General features: G+C 42.1%; 1 protein-coding gene across 1 annotated transcript; it reads left to right on the forward strand.

The window, feature by feature from the left end:
- Nucleotides 1–5316: 5316 nt before the first annotated feature.
- Nucleotides 5317–12032, forward strand: LOC110767435 (pyrophosphate-energized vacuolar membrane proton pump). The gene is made up of 8 exons (XM_021970974.2): nt 5317–5722; nt 8222–8796; nt 8880–9259; nt 9888–9974; nt 10060–10390; nt 10810–11220; nt 11357–11416; nt 11538–12032. The coding sequence occupies exons 1-8, from the start codon at nt 5470–5472 to the stop codon at nt 11742–11744; spliced, it is 2304 nt and encodes a 767-aa protein (XP_021826666.1). The 5' UTR covers nt 5317–5469; the 3' UTR covers nt 11745–12032.
- Nucleotides 12033–22258: the final 10226 nt, after the last annotated feature.

A 22258-nucleotide genomic window follows, 5' to 3' on the forward strand; every position in this document is an offset into this window, starting at 1 on the left:
ATTGTTGGCATTTTATGTTGGGGCTTTATCTTCCTTTGTTTTTTGTGTGGTTAACTTTTCCCACAAGAGGTGTAGAGGTGTAGAGGTGTAGAGGTGTCAAGTCATAGTGATTGATAATAGAATGTCTGACAAAAAAAGGAATAAAAAAGAAGTGAAGTTAGAAAGGGTTTTGGGTTTTCTTTTGTCAATGTACAACTTTGGATCAAGCCCAATGTTTTGTAATAGGCCCAACATATACAACATTTTTAGCATTCAAAACTTTAATCTAATTTAAACAACATGGAGAGGGATTCGAATTCGGATGCAGAGTGGGGAGCATATCCGCTCTAGCTAGCTTGACTAAACTAAAAGGGGGAGGGGTTTTCTCACACACACACTACCAATGTGCCTTAGGGGTTTGAACCTAAAACCACTAGTCTGCAAGTCAATGCCCTTTTCCATTGAGCTAAACCTCATTGGCTCTAAAACTGGGGTTTAATGCAAATTTTTCCCTAAATGTGCTAAAATCTAAATGCATAAAACACCGAAGGAAAACACATACATGTATTTGTACTAGTCTATAATTTCTTCTAGAGCATAGGTTATGACCCCATTCTTCCAACAAGTCGAAACATCAACCGTAAGATAATATTAGTTTTGTGAGAATTTGAACTTTGAGAATTCATATACAAGATTTCTTTTCGATGTTTGGTATGAACACTTTATAAATGAGCTAGTTTTAACATGAAATTTGAGAATGAAAAACCCCAGAGCCTTATTGGGTTTGTCATCCATCTATATTCCAAAAGGTTTATAAATAATGAATCTTCAGCATTTTCGAACAGGGAAATGAGAATCCCTCATTCATTTTGATTCTTCTTTAAAAGAATGAAAATGACATTTCCAAAACAAAACGAAATTTGCGAAACAAATATTTGCCTAAAATTGACCTGTTTGAAAGCATTCTTAGGATGAACATCCTCCGTAGGAAATTTTACAAAATATCTTCCATGAGAAAGAGATAGAGTTGACTGTGATAATTTGTTTTTTTCCTTCATGTTTGTTTGAATTTTTTAATCAAGTACACTAAATACACGTGCGATCCTCAGGAAATTTTCAATTTGATAATTTATTGCTCAGAGGAATTCTCAGGAAATTTTGTTTCTTTTTTTTTTTTGGTTACATTGGAGGAAAGAAACCCCACTGGGGTTCGATCCTGGGTGCCATGGGGGGAAGGGGGAATCCACCACCACTGTGGTGGGAACCCATTGGCGAAATTTTGTTTCTTTCGTGCGTGGATAAGCCTTCCCTAGTAAGTACACATCCTTTGCCATATTTGGATAATTTTATATGTGATCAAAATCTGAAATTTTAATTATTGTTATTTTTAACTTCCATGTTACAAGTGTAACGCACATATGTGTCAATTTCTCTTCTCCCGTGATCACGTCGCGTGATTAGAGAGATAGAGATAGAGATAGAGATATGATTGCCCGTTTTACTACTTATTAATAGCTTCAGCCTCACAAAGTCCCACTTAGCCTACTATATGGAAACAAAATATTCTTTTATGTAATTTAGTCAACAACCCACCATGCCCTTATGTAGACAAAATTTTGAGTCCACGACTAACGAGGGAGTTTACTAGAGATGCGTTTGGAGAAACTTTCCCTAGACTACAATCAAATTGTATAAAGAGTTGAGGAGGGAACTTCACTTTGTTTGTATATTGAATTTGGGTCCTATAAGAGGTTTGAAATTTTGAACAATCAAAGGTAAGTTTTTTGTGGGTCCTGAGAAAGAAAGAGTTCGGGATATGGGGTGGGTTTTGAGGTGAGAATCAGAAGGGGATATACCCAAATTTGTATTTGGCTTAACACTACAATACAAACACTTTCCATGGCACATGAAAAACTTCATTCACAAAAGAGGAAGGGAGAAAAAGAAAAAGGTGCATGCGAGGAGGAGAGTGTGAACAGAGAGAGAGAAAGGAAGAGCGGAAGGAAATATAACGTTAGGTTGTAAAGGGGAGCATTTTTGCTCACCACTTTAACCATAGGTATACCCTCACCACCATCCTCAATGCTTGACACGTGTCCATAGGTGTAATCATGATTCCATAAATACAAAGCAAAAGTTAACTATGGTTATGTCTATGGACACGTGTCAAGCATTGAGGATGGTGGTGAATGTACACCTATGGTTAAAGTGGTGAGCAAAAATGCACCCAATTGTAAAGCAGATGAATGTGTTTTGCTCTAGTTTTTTTTTGGTTACATTGGAGGAAAGAAAACCCACTGGGGTTCGATCCTGGGTGCCATGGGGGGAAGGGGGAATCCACCACCACTGTGGTGGGAACCCATTGGCGTTTTGCTCTAGTTTTACTTGTGCTAAAGTAGATTACATTTGGTTAATAATGATGATATATCTTCAAATTACCCAATTCAACTTCTGTAAAAGTTACAACAAAAAATCTAAATGAGCTTGTTTGTAAACCATTAATCTTCAGAAAGTTTGCAATTCAATTAGTAAATCATAGTCCAATCCAATCTAATTTTGAACTTAATTCAATAAAAACTAATCGAAATTCAATTTGATGATTTGAATACATATGATACCAAATCATTTGATACGAGAACATGCTAGAATCGGATAAAAAATTATTTGAAATTTATGTGAGATTATTCTTATCACGTGACAGTACAGTACGTATATAATAGCGGAACATTTCCGTTAAAATATAACACATGTGCAAAGTTGATGATGAGTTCTTACTTACTAAACATACATGCCTTTATTTTCAACGGAATTATTCTATGACTATTCAATTTCCCGTAATAAAAACAACCCCACATAAGTTTTTCCAACATTGCCATATTAGCGTAAGTAGTGGTCGCTTTCCTTGCTAGGTGGGTTTTGTTTATAAGTAGGGTACAGTGTCCCCAAGTGTTGAGGCTTCAACCCCAACTAGCTATTGGATGGTGGCATGTCCGGGTTAGGTTAAAGGTTAAATTACAGCCAAACAGCAGCAATGCCAACGTGGAATATAACTGGAATATTATTGGACACGAGTAAGAATCATAAACCAATCAACTTATCGCAAACCAGCACATTTCTGGGACCAGAGAGCTCTTCAATTATCTCATTTTAAACTTTGTACGGCCCACACTCTTCTCAAAAATTTCACTTCTTCATGAAGCAAAAACGAAGACAATAATAATAACATGACTTCCTTCCTTCCCCCAACCCCCCACCCCACTACTTGTTTGTCTGTTTGTTTCGTTTGGGTTGTAAGCTTACAAAAAGGTCACAAAAGCCTTCTTGCCATACCCCATTGCGTGCGCTTCCACTTTTGCTCAAGCCACTCCCCTCTTGATTTGTCTTCTTTTGCATTATTAGGGTTTGGCTTCGTGTGATTTGTGACAGCTTCTAATCATTATTTTAATGTTTCTTTATAATAAGATTAGGCCAACGAGATATAGCTTAGTGGAAAATGGTATCGACTTGCAGGCGAGTGGTTTTATAATCGAACCCTCAATTCACATTAGCCCCCTTTCTCCTTGTACTATTAAAAAAATATATTTGAATTGAGTACAGTTTGCATGGAGTAAGGTTGAATCAATTTTGTTTGTAATGTTAATTACCTTTTGGTTCTATGGATCATTATTTTTGGTTAGATGTCTATATCCTAAATTATTATATCATTTAAATCCTTTAGGTTTAGAGTGTGATGTTGTATATTTGGGATGGAACAACTTACTTAATTACTAATAATATAAGAAATATGAGTTGGCAAATTTACAGTTGGTGCATTAGCATGTTAACTAAGAAACCTTTAACTTGAAAACTTAAAAACTTTACTTTATTTATTAGTTGAAGAATAAATAATTAGATCTAAGTTTCAAATAATGAGACACATGATGTCCAATTATCATAAACTATTTTGTTATGAAGTCCATACGATTAAAAAGTGTTTCGGAACATATCAACAAATCTTATGTCCCCACAGAGGGTGCGCACTCAATTATACTGGATTAAATTACAACGATATAACGAGTTAACGTAAAAATTGCGGAATTTTTGTAACTCCACTAATTTAGAATATTTCCTTACACCAAGCTGTCATCAGTAAATATAATACAAATAGCATCACTCAAATAAGAATATATAAACATCATATCTAAAGAATCAAACACAACAGATATTTGGATAATTTATCTTGTAATCCGTCAGTTGTTAATCTAAACCGCTATATTGTTGGAGTGTAATGAGAGATATTGTTTGAGTGGATGTAGAAGGAATAAGGATTGGAAAAATAATATAAAAAAGGACGGAAAATTAGAATTATCCGATAGGATGCTTTGCACTCCATTCAACACACGCGACGTTCGGAGTTTCTGCAACCGCTCGAAAACCCACCCCACAATATCCTCAACCTACTTAAAATGCAGCTTGGGATGGGGGCACTGATCCTCTGCTTCGCTCCCCACCAAAACAACTTAATGACAGATCGGCACATCGCATTTCACATGCAGGATGGCAAATTTCCCGATTCGGTGTAGCACACTCCAATTGACAAACAAAGAAAAATAATCTATCATCAATTAAGGAACGGGCCCACTTCATTCCACTATGGGGTGGGGACCACAAATGTAGGCACTCTCCACCTATAATTTTAGGGAGACTGAGTGAATGTACCACCTACTAAAACACATTCACATTTTAGATCTTGTACCATCTAAATCTTTAGGCTTTTAAATGACCATTTTGATCTAGGGCATATTTAGTCATTACTTTCGTTACATTTACTCAATTTATTTGTGCGACAAAAGCGCGATAGAACATAAATGTATACTTATTCATTAAAACGATCTCTTTCGTTAAACGACATAGCAACATGAGATTAATTATACGTATATGATTTGAATTATCTTTTCGTGTGCGTAATGTTAATCTCACGCTAAAACAAATTTGATGGGATGTGATCATATCAGAAGGGTAAATCACATTTGGATGCATTCATGAGGCCTAAAGTTGCAAAGTAGGGCATACCTTCCCAAAGAGATGCAAACAACAACTCATCACTTGATAAGAATTGAGTAAAATAAAAGTGATTCCGACATCTATGCGTCGAAAATATGCGATAAGCTTTTTTTATCTACCGTTCCCGCTTTCTCATACACCGTTGATCCCACATTCCTCAATCCACACCGTCCAATCAAGCAACAAAATTTTAAGCAACGGTCCAGATCCCTGACGCTACATAATACCATGCGACCGCGACATTGTGTTATCAATGCCCATATGCTCCTCGAATTTTTGATCTTTCTCATTTCTCCGAATATAAAATCCACCCGAGCCTTCGCGAAAGGCTCTCCATCTTCTCATCTCACTCACTCTCCGAAGCTCATCAGCTCGAATAGTCTCTCTGTTTCTGAGTTCTGAATTCTCCGGCGTACGGTCACCGGTGAAGTTAGAGTTCCGGCGAGGATGGCGGTTCTTCTTTCTACCCTCGCGACGGAGATTGTGATCCCCGTCGCCGCCGTCATCGGGATCGTGTTCTCGCTTGTCCAGTGGTTCATCGTATCGCGCGTGAAGGTCACGCCAGAGCGCCACGCGCCGCCTGCTGGGCCCAACAGTAAAAAGAACGGCTTCAACGACTACCTCATTGAGGAGGAGGAAGGCCTCAATGACCAAAACGTCGTCGCTAAGTGCGCTGAGATACAGACCGCTATCTCTGAAGGTATATCTTAGTTCTCTGTGCTTGTTTAGATCTTTTGAGCTTTTTGTTAGATCTGGTGGTTCTCTTCATTTTCACTCTTTGAACTCCAACAGTGTTGGAGCTTTAGACTGTTTTTGTTTGTTTGCTCAGAAAACACAGGAAATGAAAGGAAAGTTCAAAGCTTTTCAGTTTAGCTCGCGTTTGGTTGCTGAGAAAACGGAGAAATTGGATGGAAACTATATCATGGTTCAATCAAATGGTTATATTAAACTTAATTTGAGCGGTAGAAGTTCAATTTTTCCTTGCAATTTCTCAGCAGCCAAACGAAGTCTAAGGTTGGTAGAAAAACCCAGAAAACTCTGATTTTTCTTTCCTCCTGTCTTTGTGTATTTTGACGTGCATCTGGTTGAAGATAATGCCTTTTTAAGGAATTCTAAGTTTTATGTTAGCTCAAGCTTGAGCTTTTGATTGCATATCTGAGTTGGGTCATGTTCAAGATCTGCTTTTGCGTTTATTTTACATATATTTATTCTTTATTCTTCATTTAGATTTTTTAGATCTAGTTTAATATTGGGAAGAATAGAGTAATAATACAGCTTATCCTCTCGTCCTTCTTGTTATTGTGATAAATCGCAGTTAATTATTTTGTCCTGTATCAATAGAGTCTTTTGGCTTCTGGGTATTATCAGTGTCCTTATTATTACTAGTGTGCACCGCACGTGTCTTGCACGTGAGTGATATATCATGTGTCATGTGGTAGGGCATCTTTGATTATAAATTAAGGTTATTTTTATATTTTTGTTGTATGGGTATACTGTGTGGTTGTCGAGAGCATGATTTAATTTTTTTGTCGTATCTAAATTAAAGTTTGATTTATTTTTTATTACTCGAATTACTGTGCTAGTTACTTTGAATTGATTTTGTCTTATATAGTGAGTTACTTTCTACTTCCACTAGCAGCAGAATGCCAGTGTAACTGCTGGTACTGCATATGCTAATGCAGTTGAGCACATTCTGACTATTTACCACAATGGGCTCCCTAAACCACCTCCTTAGACAAATTTTAGGGAGGATTTGGAAAAATATAACTCCAACCATGCTCCCTATCCACCTCCTAAAATAGGGAGATCTCTAGGAGCTCCTAAATCTAAGGAGAGAGAAAGCACTCCTAGTGGCTCTCTATAATTTAATGTTGCTTTATTTAATGAGAATTTCAAACCTTTAAATAATAATTTAATGTTGCTGTATTTAATGAGTATTTCAAACCTTTAATTAATGTTAATTATTTTTTATATTATTTTTTAATTGAGATGGACCAATTGAAGAAAGAGTTATAGCATTTATGACTCCCTAAAGTAGAAAGCATGATTGGAGTTTAAATTTTATAGAGAGCTCCTAAAATAACTTTTATATGTTTTAAGCTAAAATTTAACTAAAAAATAGAGAGCATGATTGTGGATGCTCTAAGAGTGGGAAATGCTAGCAACCTTCTTTTTAACGTTCTCTTTTGGACATTCTCCCTTCTCCTCATTACGTATGTCACTTTGCTTACACATAAAACAATGTCATTAATGCATCACACGAACTAATTTTTATTTTCCAAGTTTATCCCTATTAAATGCATTGTTGTCCCTATGTATTGCTTTGTTTATGTTTGTTTATAGACAGTTGTGTTCTTTTTTTTGGGATTAAATTACTGTTAAAAAATTAATAAATGTTATTTAAATTAATAAAAAATATTTAATCATTTAAGCACAAAATTTCAAAGTTTTTTATTTTATAAACAGCAGTTTTAAGAAATTGAAATTAAAACATTAAGGGGAGAGAGAATGCTGTGGTGGGCCTATGTTGATTAGGGTTGTGACATTAGGTGGTGGTGGTGACTTGAGAGATGGAGAGGGCGTATGGATGGGGATGGTGGGTCAAAAAAATTATTTTATTGATGTTTAGTCTTATTTTCCTTCTGCCCAAAATAAAAGTCTTATTTTTCTTTTTGTAATTGGAATAAACTTGGAAAACAAAAATTAGTTTGTGTAATGCATTAATAACATTGTTTTAAGAGTAAGCAAAGTGACACGTGTTATGAAAAGAAAGGAGAAGGTTGTTAGCATTCCCCATTTAAAGTATAGTGTACGAACCAAAAATATATTATGGAAATGTACATGAATGATGGCACTGGCTTATTAGAAAATTTAACTGGGCATAAATTATTTGAGTCAACATGACATCAATTTGATTAGTAACTTGAGCGTTACACTTAACATGAGATGATGGTATCCTAATTTTACTTATCCAGTACTGATAGATTAAGACAATATGATGTCGCCTTTGCACTTTCTATACAAGTTTTGGTATCGGTTTCATTTGTTTTTGTATTCATATCACATCACTATCGTATTTTCCTTTGTACTTTCTATGACCAACAAGGTTTGATAATGGATGCATTCATTTTCATATTTATATCACATCACTTTTTATAAGTCTCCATTTTATTAAAAAGCGGTATGCATGGTTGTACAGGTGCAACATCCTTTCTTTTCACTGAGTATCAGTATGTTGGGGTCTTCATGGTTGTTTTTGCAATCTTGATCTTCCTCTTCCTTGGGTCTGTGGAGGGTTTCAGCACAAAGAGCCAACCCTGCACTTATGATGCGCAAAGGACCTGCAAGCCAGCACTTGCAACTGCAATTTTCAGCACTGTAGCTTTCGTACTTGGTGGTGTTACCTCGATCCTTTCTGGTTTTCTTGGCATGAAAATTGCCACTTATGCCAATGCTAGGACAACATTGGAGGCAAGAAAAGGTGTTGGGAAGGCCTTTATTGTTGCATTTAGGTCTGGTGCAGTAATGGGATTTCTCCTTGCAGCAAATGGTCTTTTGGTACTTTTCATTACTATCAATGTTTTTAAGGTGTACTATGGTGATGACTGGGAAGGCCTTTTTGAGTCAATTACTGGCTATGGTCTTGGTGGATCAGCCATGGCTCTCTTTGGAAGGGTTGGTGGTGGTATCTATACCAAGGCTGCTGATGTTGGTGCTGACCTGGTAGGAAAGGTCGAAAGAAATATTCCTGAAGATGACCCAAGAAATCCAGCTGTAAGCAATATCAAAATTTCTTAAACTTGGTTGTTAAAGATATATATGGTGTTTTGACATTCAGGATTTTGGTTTGAATTTAGGTGATTGCTGACAATGTTGGTGATAATGTTGGGGACATTGCTGGGATGGGATCTGATCTTTTTGGCTCATATGCTGAATCATCTTGTGCTGCCCTAGTCGTTGCTTCCATTTCCTCATTTGGAATCAACCATGAGTTCACCTCTATGTTGTATCCTCTCCTCATCAGTTCTATGGGCATCATTATTTGTTTAATCACAACCCTATTTGCCACTGATTTCTTTGAGATCAAGGCTGTCAAGGAAATTGAACCAGCTTTGAAAAAGCAGCTTATCATCTCCACTGTTCTCATGACTGTTGGAATTGCAATTATTAGCTGGATTGCTCTGCCGTCATCCTTCACAATTTATAACTTTGGGGTTCAGAAAGTTGTAAAGAACTGGTAAGATCTGTGTAAAACTCTTTTACCAATCTTGTGTGGTCAAGTGTTTCCTTTAAATTGTCAAGCCACAAAATAAGGTATTTTAGTTGTATAATTTCTGCTAACTTGTAGAGGAAAAATGTTTTCTTTTTCATTTTCTCCCCTTTCAAAATTATAGTAGACTTGATTTCTGATATGCATCAATCTTCATATGTGTTCTCTCTTGCATTAATCTTCATTTGTACTCTCTCTCACATGCACACACGCACACCCTCATGCAGACACATACACACACATCTTGCATTCAATTGACCATTGCAAACAGTCAAAGTTCATGTTCTTGCATGGTATTGGTTAAGTGTGAGTTTTTTGGCTTGAGTACCTTTTTTCCATGTTGGTCTATCATCCTATTCTGCATTTGATGTTGTGAATTTTATGTGGACTTTATTTGCTATGTGAATTTGTCAATGTCATAACAAAATTAGACTACTTAAGACCTTGTACTTAGAGATGGTGCACCATTTGATCTTTCAAGTTGTAACTACTTGTGAATTGTGAGGATACCTGGATCTGCATCAATTTCGCTGGCTGTTCTGTAATTGATATGGCACATTATTTAAGTATGGCATTGATGTGATTAACTTTGCAGGCAATTGTTCTTGTGTGTGGCTGTTGGTCTTTGGGCTGGACTTATTATTGGGTTCGTCACTGAGTATTATACTAGCAATGCATACAGGTACCACTTATACATCACAAAATTGTTCCTCTTTTACTATTTTCCCTTCCTCTGCTGACCTGTCCATTTCCTCTGTTGTTCCCAGCCCCGTGCAAGATGTTGCTGATTCCTGCAGGACCGGTGCTGCCACCAATGTTATCTTTGGGCTTGCACTGGGATACAAATCAGTCATCATTCCAATTTTTGCCATTGCAGTCAGCATTTTTGTTAGTTTTAGCTTTGCTGCAATGTATGGCATTGCAGTGGCTGCACTTGGGATGCTGAGTACCATCGCCACAGGTTTGGCCATTGATGCTTACGGGCCCATTAGTGACAATGCTGGAGGCATTGCTGAAATGGCAGGCATGAGCCATAGAATCCGCGAGAGAACTGATGCTCTTGATGCTGCCGGCAATACCACTGCTGCCATTGGGAAGGTAATTGACATTCTTTCAGAATCTGCCTATTGTTTTATTTAGATGTAGCTTGTCGTCTATTTGAGTTGTGCAGAGTCAGCATAAATCATGTGAGTTGAAAACCGTTCGTCAGTTCACCTTTCTTGTTATATTTGACTGTTTCTGTATTTTTATTTTATTTTTTGAGAAGGATAATGGTGTGCCTCCATAAATTGCTTTTTGTCTATTGATGGTTGGACGCATATTCTTTAGCTGCTTCATGTTCTGGTTGCCTTGGCTTAGCATTATTGAGCCTAGTGTTTCAGCGCTAGTAGAGTGCTTGGCTAACTCGAAGTGCACCCTATAAGAGTTTATTTTGCTTATTTGTTTCCGTTTTACTTTTCTTGGCTTTACATGTGCAAAAGGTCCTTTTGACTTATCAATGAATTATTGGGTTCTAGGGATTTGCCATCGGATCTGCTGCTCTGGTGTCTTTGGCCCTGTTTGGTGCCTTTGTCAGCCGCGCAGCAATTTCAACAGTTGATGTCTTAACCCCAAAGGTCTTTATTGGACTGATTGTCGGTGCAATGCTTCCTTACTGGTTCTCTGCCATGACCATGAAGAGTGTGGGAAGTGCAGCACTAAAAATGGTTGAGGAAGTCCGCAGGCAGTTCAATACCATTCCAGGTCTCATGGAGGGTACCGCTAAGCCCGACTATGCTACTTGTGTCAAGATCTCCACTGATGCATCCATCAAGGAGATGATTCCACCGGGTGCCCTTGTCATTCTCACCCCTCTCATTGTTGGAACATTATTTGGCGTGGAGACCCTATCTGGTGTTCTTGCTGGTTCACTCGTTTCCGGTGTGCAGGTAATGTTGAACATAGAATACAATGGATACTAGTGGATATTCCAACTTGGTTTTGAACAAATGGGAATTTTGATTTGCTGAATGTGTGTTGATCTCCAATTACTGATTTTATGTACGTATGTTTTTGTCTTATCAGGTAGCAATATCTGCTTCCAACACAGGTGGTGCATGGGACAATGCTAAGAAGTACATTGAGGTAAAACATTTCATTCTTTCTAATTAAGCCAGGTTCTCTTAGGTTTTTATTTTTTAATTATTATTTTTTGGGGTAAATAGGTTATCTGTTTATTAAAATGATCTTGGTGTATGGTTTTCAGGCTGGTGCTTCAGAGCATGCAAGGACCCTTGGGCCAAAGGGATCTGACCCACACAAGGCAGCGGTGATTGGTGACACCATTGGGGACCCACTGAAGGACACCTCAGGCCCATCACTCAACATCCTCATCAAGCTCATGGCAGTGGAGTCCCTTGTGTTTGCTCCCTTCTTTGCCACTCATGGTGGCCTACTTTTCAAGATCTTCTGAGGAGTTGGAGTTGGAAGGAGTGTGTGTTTTCTGCCATGGCCATTGTATCAGGGGAAAATGGCCTTATAATATCATTTGGTTCTATTTTTGGTCTGGCGGGCTGAGGTTTTATTGTTAACTTTTCCTTTTCTTGTACCAGTATCCCTCTTCCCTCTTCCCCCTTTTAGTTAGTGTTTCTGTTAATTTGTCAACTCTGAGAATTTTAATGACGAAAATTAGATGTACCAATTGAAACGTTTTTAAGAAAATGGGTTCTAACTTGGACTCTAAATTTCATTTTCCCCCAAATTATGGTGCCTCCGTTTGAAATCCTAGTTTGGTTGTTACTTCATAAAATTTTCTGAAGAGCAGCTTCATCTTATGAATTATACCCAATTTATATTTAGCACACACCTGAGCTAAGTTTATCATTTGATTTTTGCAAGGATGAATTTAACAAATGAAACATTAAAAAAAATAAAAAATTATCATAAACAATAGTTGTTAAATAAATAAATAAATAAAATTATAAAAGCTATATCCGGTCAGAAATGTGCCATCTTTACCTTTCAATTCAGAGCACACAAATGTTTAAAGTCAAGATGATGGGTCTGATCCGTATTATTGTTGTACTACCCATGATCAATTAATAATTCGTGATACCAACCATAAACAACTAATAATCTTTGGAATATCATTCAACATCACGTTTTGCACCGCAAAATTGGATTCAAACCCCAGACGTTTCTCAATTATATTTTTTTGGCCGCTTTTTAATGGAATTTTCAGTTGTCTTTCAAATTTCGATTCTCATTGTATCTTGTAAGTGTATGTCCGGAGACATAACACTTGAAAGAGACTCCATTGAGTTTTTACTTGAGAAGTAGTTTGCCTACAATGGAGGTGGGACTTGTCGCCTGCGAGCGTATGTCGAGGAAATAACACTAAAAAAAATGCTCCATTGAGTTCGTGCTTCGAGGAGCAGCTTATCTGCAATGGAGGTGGGGCTTGTCGCCTTTGAGCGTATGTCGGGGACATAACACTCGAAAAATGCTCCATTGAGTTTGTGCTTCAAGGAGCAGCTTGTCTGTAATGGAGGTGAGGCTTGTCGCCTGCGAGCTTATGTCGGGGACATAACACTCGAAAAATGCTCCATTGAGTTCGTGCTTTGAGGAGCAGCTTGTCTGCAATGGAGGTGAGGCTTGTTGCCTGCGAGCGTATGTCGGGGACATAACACTCAAAAAAATGCTCCATTGAGTTCGTGCTTCGAGGAGCAGCTTGTCTGCAATGGAGATGGGGCTTGTCGCCTGTGAGCGTATGTCGGGGACATAACACTCGAAAAATGCTCAATTGAGTTCGTGCTTCGAGGAGCAGCTTGTCTGCAATGGAGGTGGGGCTTGTTGCTTGCGAGCGTATGTCGGGGACATAACATTCGAAAAAATGCTCCATTGAGTTCGTGTTTCGAGGAGCAGCTTGTCTGCAATGGAGGTGGGGCTTGTCGCCAGCGAGCGTATGTCGGGGACATAACACTCGAAAATTTTTCCATTGAGTTCGTGCTTCGAGGAGCAACTTGTCTGCAATGGAGGTGAGGCTAATTTGTGGGAGCAAATTTCCTCTCACGAGAATATTCGCCTAAAGATTCCTTCGTCTTCTTCGCACCTCTCTCTCCCTGCAAAACAAATCGGAGCAAATTGTATCCATTATATTTGTCATTTGCAACATATGAATCGTCATCTTGGCCTTGTCTGGCTTCAGCCTCTTCACTGTAACCATTACTTCCATGCTCAAACTCATCATCACGACTGTTCTTCTCATTTGACAGTTGCATATCACCAAGGGTGCCACAATTAGACTTTGTGCCTTTCTCAAATGCAGGTGCATAACCCTGATTTTACACATGAAGAAAAAGATCAGATGAATCAAATTCGGTATCTATTAAAGTTCAGGCAATTAATCGCAGAGAGATACCTCCATTTTCTAAAACCTACCAGGACTTTTAACTAGGAACTACATTGCAAAATCATTATAAAATGACAACAACCAAAAAAAAACTTTGAACCATATAACTGCCCAATTAGTTAACTGATCATTCTAGTAAACCACCAGATTGATTTTCAGATGTCACAGTTTCATGTCTTAATCCATGCTTAGTAATAATATATACCATCTTCCAAAGATTATTCTTTTATGTATTAAGTTCTATCCTGGAGTAGTTTGTGTGACTTGGATATACCTTTATTCCATTAAACAGGAAATTGGTGTCTGCACACTAACCAGACATTAAGAAAACAAAAAATATATTGAACAAGTAACATTATTTGACAATCAAAGTTAAACGTGCCATTAGATTTGATTGGCTTTTAGTCGCTTGTAGTCTGTGCATCAGTTAACAAGACCTTGGATGTTGACAGAACATAATATGGGATTTGCAAAGCATGAATAAAAGCAAAATTCATTCTAAAATAATACATATAAAAGATGCTTACAAGCTCTTCATTTAATTTATCCAAAGCTTCATAGTTGATTTTTGAACTCAGCCTCTGCAAGAACAAAAATCCCATAAACCAGTTTATGATTAACTTACATTCTTAGTATCCATCACAGTAGAAACTTTGACAGCCTTTTCTGGCTTTTTAGCAGGAGCAGCTTTCTTGGCCATTCTGGCTCGTTTTCTACTCTTTCCTGCTAATTTTATAGTTGCATATAGAGATCAATACATAAGACTCAATGCTGGCAGTAGAACATACACAAATAGTCGAAAGATAAAAAAAAAAGTCAAATGCAAATAAGATTGAAGTGAAAACTTTCAACACAGTTATGCAGTGTGTGACTCAAATAACAGCTCAGAACAAGGCAAGAACTCTAAGCTGGATGAGACTTCCAAGCCTATTGTGGGAACCGAATTAAATCACCCTAGGTCAAATAATTCCTTCCATTTGGGGATTATTTGACCTAATTGGGAGTTACTCAATTTAATTGGGAGTTACCCAATTAAATTGGCAATTACCTAATTAAAATGGGAATTGATTTGATTCCTATCCTAATTAGGGATTTGATTTAAATCAAATCCCTAATTAATCAAATCTCACCTAATCAGGGAGGAATAATTCCTTTCCTTCTACGGAATTATTCCTCTGAAACCCTAGCCTCCGAGGCCCCTATAAATACCTGGCTACACACAAGGGTTCAGGTACCTCTAAACTCCTACTGAAACTCTGCAGAAATTATCCTTCACAAACCCTAGCCACCATTTTCTTTCTCTCTCTCTCACACAAGGCTCCGACCTCCACACACGGCTCTGGCCACCCGGTTTTCCTTGAAACACCCATCCTAACTTAGGCATCGGAGGGCCTTTGGCCAACACCCCCCGGGTGTGGTCCTTTTACTCCGATCTGTTTTGTAGGGAGAGAGAGGTGTGAAGAAGACGAAGGAATTTTTAGGCGAATATTCTCGTGGGAGGAAATTTGCTCCCACAAATTGGTGCTTTCATTGAGAGCGCGAAATTATACTCAAAGAGTGCTCCGAATTCATTTTCCACAACTTTTTCCAATCAACCATGGTCGATACAAGACGTTCGAAGAGTAACACCACCACGACGGGCCCGTCTCATGGTTTCATGGTGGAAGCCTCTTTGCAACCTCACGGAATCGTGGCTGCCAACGCCTTGCGTTCGCCTCCAAGCGCTTCGCAGCCACCTCCAACTGCCGAAATTGCAGAACAGCCGCCGCAGACAGCTGCCAGAATTGCAGAACAGCCACTACGTGGTCCTGTGACCTGCACAGCCTTGCAGCTGCAAGCTCCAGCTGCCGGAGCTGCTCTGCCGCCCCCTCCTGCTGCTGGAACACATCAGCAGCCATACCACTCAACTGCCGGATTTGCTGCACAGCCCTATGGCTACTTTGACGCATCCCCAGTCTTGGAGCAGATCCATCCTCTCCCTCCTCTGCCACCACACTTGACGTATGCACCTGTGTATGTGTCTAATGGAGCCCTAGCCCATATGCCATTAGGCTTAATGCATGCCTCTAGTCAGGTGGACCTTAACTCACAGGTTGATCAGCTCACACAAAGAGTCGACGATCAAAACAACCTGATTGGCCATCTACTCAGGCAGATCAACTTGAACCAAGGCCCTAACCTTGGACCCCGTGACGAGGAGAGGAGGACACATGAGCATGTCGGCGAGCAGTTCGAGAGGTCCCAAGCTGGTAAGGCAAGGGCAAGAGGGCAGGGGAGAGAACGAGATCGTGCTGGCGAGACACAGACATTTGCAAGTGGTACTCTGAGCCGGTCGATGATCCGTTCGAGGTTAGGTCCAAGGACTAATGTACGCGAAAGGCTGGGCCCACAGTCCAACGTCCATGCCTGCTTGGGCCCACAGTCCAATGTCCATGCTCGCTTGGGCCCACAAGGAAGTAACCAATCCAGGCTGGGCTTACAAGGAGATCGAGTTTGTGAACAATCGCGTGACGGGCGCAACAATCGACGCTCACCAGCCCGCTCAAGGACCAACACACGGCAACAAGCCGTAGAGGACTCCTCAGAAGCTCAATCTCCTAATCTGCCCCACGGGCAGAACAACCAAGAGGATCGACCCTTAGGAATCGAGGAGGAAGTTAACCAGCGGCGCTCGAGACACCGAAGACATCGACCCGAACCACTAGCCCTGCGGGCAAAAGATGTCGAGAAGTTAGTGAATGACTGACTCCAAAGTCTCCAACTTAAAGGAAGCACGGATGAGGCCCTGCACACGGAAATTGATCGAGTCGACTGCTCACCCTTTACAGATGAGCTGGAACGAGCTGCACCGCCGAAGCGGTTCACAACCCCATCCATCACTCCGTTCAAGGGAGACTCCGACCCTGAGAGCCATTTGAGGCACTTTAAGAGTGCCATGATCTTGTACAAGGCTGACGACGCCCTAATGTGCAAAGTGCTCGCGATGACTTTGCGAGGAGCAGCTCAAGACTGGTTCCACACTCTACCGTCCGGGTGGATAGGCAACTTCAAGGAGTTCGCCCTCATCTTCCCAAAGGAGTACACCTCCTACAAGACGGTCAAAAAGCATGTAGACCACTTGTTCAACCTGCACAAGAAACCAGACGAGTCTCTTCGAGACTACCTCAGACGATTCAAGGTTGAGAAGGCGAACATCATAGGATGCAATGACCAAGTTGCATCCTCAGCTTTCAAAAAAGGCTTGCCAACCGAACACGAGCTATACCGTGAGCTGCCATAACTCCAAGCCAAACCTTGGCAAAGGTCTTCGCGATGGCAGAGCGCTATGCACTTTGGGACGATGACCGTATTGCGGCGAAGAAGGCTAGCAAGCAGGCTGATCACCCGACAAGGCAGGCAAGCCAAAAAAACAACAAGTTCGAGCATAAAGCCCGAGACAAGCGCAGATCGTGGCCCCAAGAGGGAGGCTCGGAAACAGGAACCTTCACTGAGTTCACTATCCCGATCCACCAGATCCTGGCACAAGTGAAGAACAAGCCATGGGTGAGAAGACCACCACCTATGAGGGGAGATCCCTCTATGAGGGACGCCAGTAAGTACTGCGCATTCCATGGGGAGCAAGGTCATTACACAAACAACTACAACGTCTGGAAAAGGCACCTTGAGGAGCTGGTCAGAGACGGCCATTGCACAGAATTCATTGCAAAGACGGCCATCCAGCAGATCGAGGATCGTGATACGGCTGCCAAGGAACCTCCCCAAAAGGTCATACGGACCAATATCATTCTAGCTGACTCCCAGGAGTCCGGGTTGACCACTAAGGAGCGCAAGAGAAAGATCGCGTAGGCGACTTATGTCTCCCAAGTCACAACAGGCATACCAGTCATTGCAGATACACCCATCATCGGCTTTTAGAAGAAGGACTTGATCGGGCTTGATCTGCCGCACGATGACGCCCTAGTAATCTGCATCCAAATTGAACAAGCTGTGATCGAGCGAGTTCGCGTGGACGAGGGCAGCGCAGCCAACATCCTGCAACTATCTGTTATCCAACAGATGGGGTTGGAGCCCAAGATCAGCAAACTTGCCAGATCACTCACCGGCTTCAATGGGGCCACGTCAATCACTGTTGGGACAATTGACCTAGACGTCCACTCACCCCCAGTGGTCTGCTCGCAAACCTTCATGGTCATCGACGAGGTTTCTCCCTACAACGGGATTTTGGGCCAACCATGGATCAGCAAGATCGAAGCCATCACATCTGCTCTACACCAGAAGATCCGCTACCCCATCCCTGGAGGCGGTATCGGGCAGATCAACAGTGATCAGGCCATGGCAAGGAGATGTACAGCCCAAGGGCTCAAGAAGAGCAAACAACTGCAGTTCACACCAGTAATGCAGGCTACTGACATGGCAGGAAACACTCCCAGCAGAAAAGCAAGCCCGAACGGGAAGAGAGTTGCTACCTTAAAATAGCAATTAAGGAGCCAGGATCAAGGCAAGGGAATCCGCCCGGAAGACTCCCCTAAAAAGGGTTGGAAGCCTGAGGATGACGTTGAGTTAGTACCCCTTGATCCTGGCCCGCAAGACAAAGAAGCGCAGATCGGCTCGTGCTAGAATCCAAACGAGAAGGATCGAGACGAGGGAATCCGCCCGGAAGTCTCCCTTGAACAAGGTTGGAAGCCTGAGGAAGACGTTGAGTTAGTACCCCTCGATCCTGACCAGCCAGACAAAAAAGCGAGGATCGGCTCGCGCCTAAGCCTAGACGAGAAGGTGGAGCTGGCCACCTTCCTCCAAAGGAACAAAGACATGTTCGCATGGTCGCCATCTGACATGCCTAGCATCGACCCGAACATCATCTGCCACCGACTCCATGTCAACCCTGCCAGCAAACCCGTGATGCAGAAGAGACGCAACTTCTCTCCCGAGCGAGTTGTAATCATCGAAGCCGAGATCGATAAGCTTTTAGCTGTCGGCTTCATTGAAAAGGTCTCCTACTCAGAATGGCTGGCCAATGTTGTACTGGTGGCGAAGCAAGAAAAGGGCAAATGAAGAGTTTGTGTCGATTACATCGACCTCAACAAAGCTTGCCCCAAAGAAAACTTCCCATTGCCGAGAATCGATCAGCTCATGGATTCAACTTCCGGCAATCAGCTGCTCAGTTTCATGGATGCGTACTCCGGCTATAATCAAATCCTAATGTACGAAGATGACAAGGCGAAGAATTCTTTCATCATAGAAAGAGGGACCTACTGCTACAAGGTCATGCCTTTTGGGCTGAAGAACGCCGAAGCAACTTACCAAAGGCTCGTGAATAAAATTTTCAAGGAGCAGATCGGCAAAACCATGGAAGTCTACGTGGATGACATGTTGGTCAAAGCCCCTAAGTGAGCAGACCATATCAAGAACCTCACTGAGGCGTTCAGCCTACTTCGCCAGTATCGCATGAAGTTGAATCCAAGTAAGTGCACGTTCGGTGTATCGTTCGGCCGATTCCTGGGATACCTAGTAACTCAACGAGGTATCGAGGCACACCCATGCCAAATCAAGGCCATTCTCGAGATGAAGTCACCTTCAACAGTAAAGGAAATACAAAGTCTGACGGGCAGAGCAGTGGCCCTCAACCGATTCCTCTCGAGATCCACCGACAAGTGCAGACCATTCTTCAAGGCTTTAAAGAAGGGGCAGAGAGATAAATGGGACGAGGAGTGCGAAGAAGCTTACCTCACTTCACCTCCCCTGCTCTCGAAGCCAGTTCTTGGTGAAGACTTGTTCGTGTACCTGGCAGTGTCCAACTCAGCCGTCAGCTCAGCTCTCATCCGAGAAGAACTGGGGGCCCAACATCCGGTATTCTACACGTCAAAAGCCCTTCTCGATGCAGAGACTCGCTACCCAAAATTGGAGAAGCTCATTTTGGCCCTTGTCGTTTCCGCGAGAAAGCTACGACCCTACTACCAAGCTCATCGAGTCATCGTCATGACCGACTTTCCTTTGAGATCAATCCTGCACAGCCCTGGCGCGTCTCAACGACTCATGAAGTGGGCTATAGAGCTAAGCCAAGACGACCTCCTCTACCGGCCGAAGACTGCAATAAAAGCCCAGGCTTTAGCAGACTTTGTCGCTTCGACCGAAGAAGAGAAGCTGGTCAGCAAAAAGAAGGAAAGTTCGAGAGCAAACAAGAGGCAGGCATCGTCATCATCACTCCGGATGGAACCCTATTGGAGCAAGCTATCACGCTTGGCTTCCCAGCCTCAAACAACGAGGCAGAATACGAGGCATTGCTCACTGGCTTGCGCTTGGCAAAGGAGCTATCAATCAAGAAGCTGGCCATCTACTCAGATTCCCAGCTGATCATAAATCAAGCCTCAGGAGAATACATGGCGAAGCACCCAAGGATGATCTTGTACCTTGACAAAGTCCAAGAGTTGTTGAAGGCATTTCCTACCTTCACTATCCAACAAGTGCCTCGAGCAGAGAACGCGCACGCAGACGCACTAGCGAGCTTAGGATCAGTGCTTGATACCCAATTCAGACGTTCTATCCCGGTCGAGCACCTTGACCAGCCAAGCATAGAAGAGGCAGAACAACCAAACTCAATGCAAATCGACGAGGATCCTAGCTGGTGAGACCCCGTCATTGACTATCTGGTTAACGAAAACTTACCCAAGGACAAGTCCGAGGCTCGGAAAATCAAATAGAAGGCTGCGAGATACTACATGAAAGGTGACATGCTTGTTCGCAGATCGTACTCCGGGCCTCACCTTACTTGCATCAAGTACCCGCAGACGCTCGAAATTTTTTGCAAAATACACGACGGCGAATGCGGAAATCACGTTGGGGGCAAATCGCTTGCCCAGAAGGCTCTCAGCATAGGCTACTTCTGGCCTACCATGCGCCAAGACTCCACGGAGTATACTCAAAGATGTGATCGGTGCCAACGATATAAGCCGATCCCTGGCTTGCCAGCTGAGGAATACCATCCGCAGAACAGTCCATGGCCTTTTATGCAATGGGCCATCGACTTGGTGGGACCTATGCCGACAGCACCTGCCAACAAGGAGATGATGATCGTCGCCACAGATTACTTCACCAAATGGATCGAGGCTGAGGCTTTATCCTCAACCAAGGAAGCAGATGTCGAACGATTTATCTGGAAGAACATCATCTGTCGGTTCGGATGCTCGCAGTCGATAGTCACCGACAATGGTACACAATTTGTGGGCAGGCAGATCACTGCATTCCTTGCAAAGTATGGCATCAAACAGCACTTGTCTACCCCAAGATACCCGCAAGGCAATGGCCAAGCAGAAGCATCCAACAAGATCGTGTTGGACTGCTTGAAGAAAAGACTGGAAGGCGCAGAAGGAAAATGGGTCGACGAGTTACCAGGAGTCCTGTGGGCTTATCGCACAACCAAAAGGAGATCAACCGGCGAGACACCATTTTCTCTAGCCTATGGGACAGAAGCAATCATCCCCCCACACATCACAGTCCCTTCCATGAGCATTGAGGTGGGCAGTCTTGACCAAAACTGCAAGCAGATGAAAGTCAACCTTGATCTTCTCGAAGGAGAACGGGAAAAGGCCATTGTTCGAGTGGCAGCCTACCAGCAGCAGCTGACGTCCTACTACAATAAGAAGGCCAAGATCAGACAGTTTCGACTTGGGAACCTTGTGCTCAGAAAGAGTTTCATCACAGCACCAAGGCAAGGGTCAATGAAGATGAAGCCCAACTGGGAGGGCCCCTACGTGATCAGCCGCCCTGGGGGCAGAGGGAGTTAAACCCTCGACACTCTAGAAGGGAAAGAAATTCCAAGACAATGGAATGCACACCACCTTCGGAGATACTATCCATGAAGCCCATCGCTCACCAGCTGGGCTCCTAACAGGCTACAGGCCTCCTTTACTTCCATTGAAGACAAACTGCTTTCGATGTTATCTATGTTGTCCATTTCTTTTATTCAATAAAGCGATGTAATCACACCGACATCAATACAAGAGCAAGCTTTTCAATGAAGTATTTTTTCGAGCATTATGTCCCACAAACATACACATGCAGGCGACCAGCCTTACCTCCATTGCAGACAAGCTGCTCCTCGAAGCACAAACTCAATGGAACCTCCATTGTAGACAAGCTGCTCCTCGAAGCACAAACTCAATGGAGCATTTTTGAGTGTTATGTCCCTGACATACGCTCGCAGGCGACAAGCCCCACCTCCATTGCAGACAAGTTGCTCCTCGAAGCACGAACTCAATGGAGTATTTTTTTGAGTGTTATGTCCTCGACATACGCTCGCAGGCGACAAGCCCCACCTCCATTGCAGACAAGCTGCTCCTCGAAGCACGAACTCAATGGAGCATTTTTTTGAGTGTTGTGTCCCCGACATACGCTCGCAGGCGACAAGCCCCACCTCCATTGCAGACAAGCTACTCCTCGAAGCACAAACTCAATGGAACCTCTATTGCAGACAAGCTGCTCCTCGAAGCACGAACTCAATGGAGCATTTTTGAGTGTTATGTCCCCGACATACACTCGCAGGCGACAAGCCCCACCTCCATTGCAGATAAGCTGCTCCT

The sequence above is a fragment of the Prunus avium genome, chromosome 3, assembly GCF_965620075.1.
Source record: "Prunus avium chromosome 3, drPruAviu1.hap1.1, whole genome shotgun sequence".
Lineage (NCBI taxonomy): Eukaryota > Viridiplantae > Streptophyta > Magnoliopsida > Rosales > Rosaceae > Prunus > Prunus avium.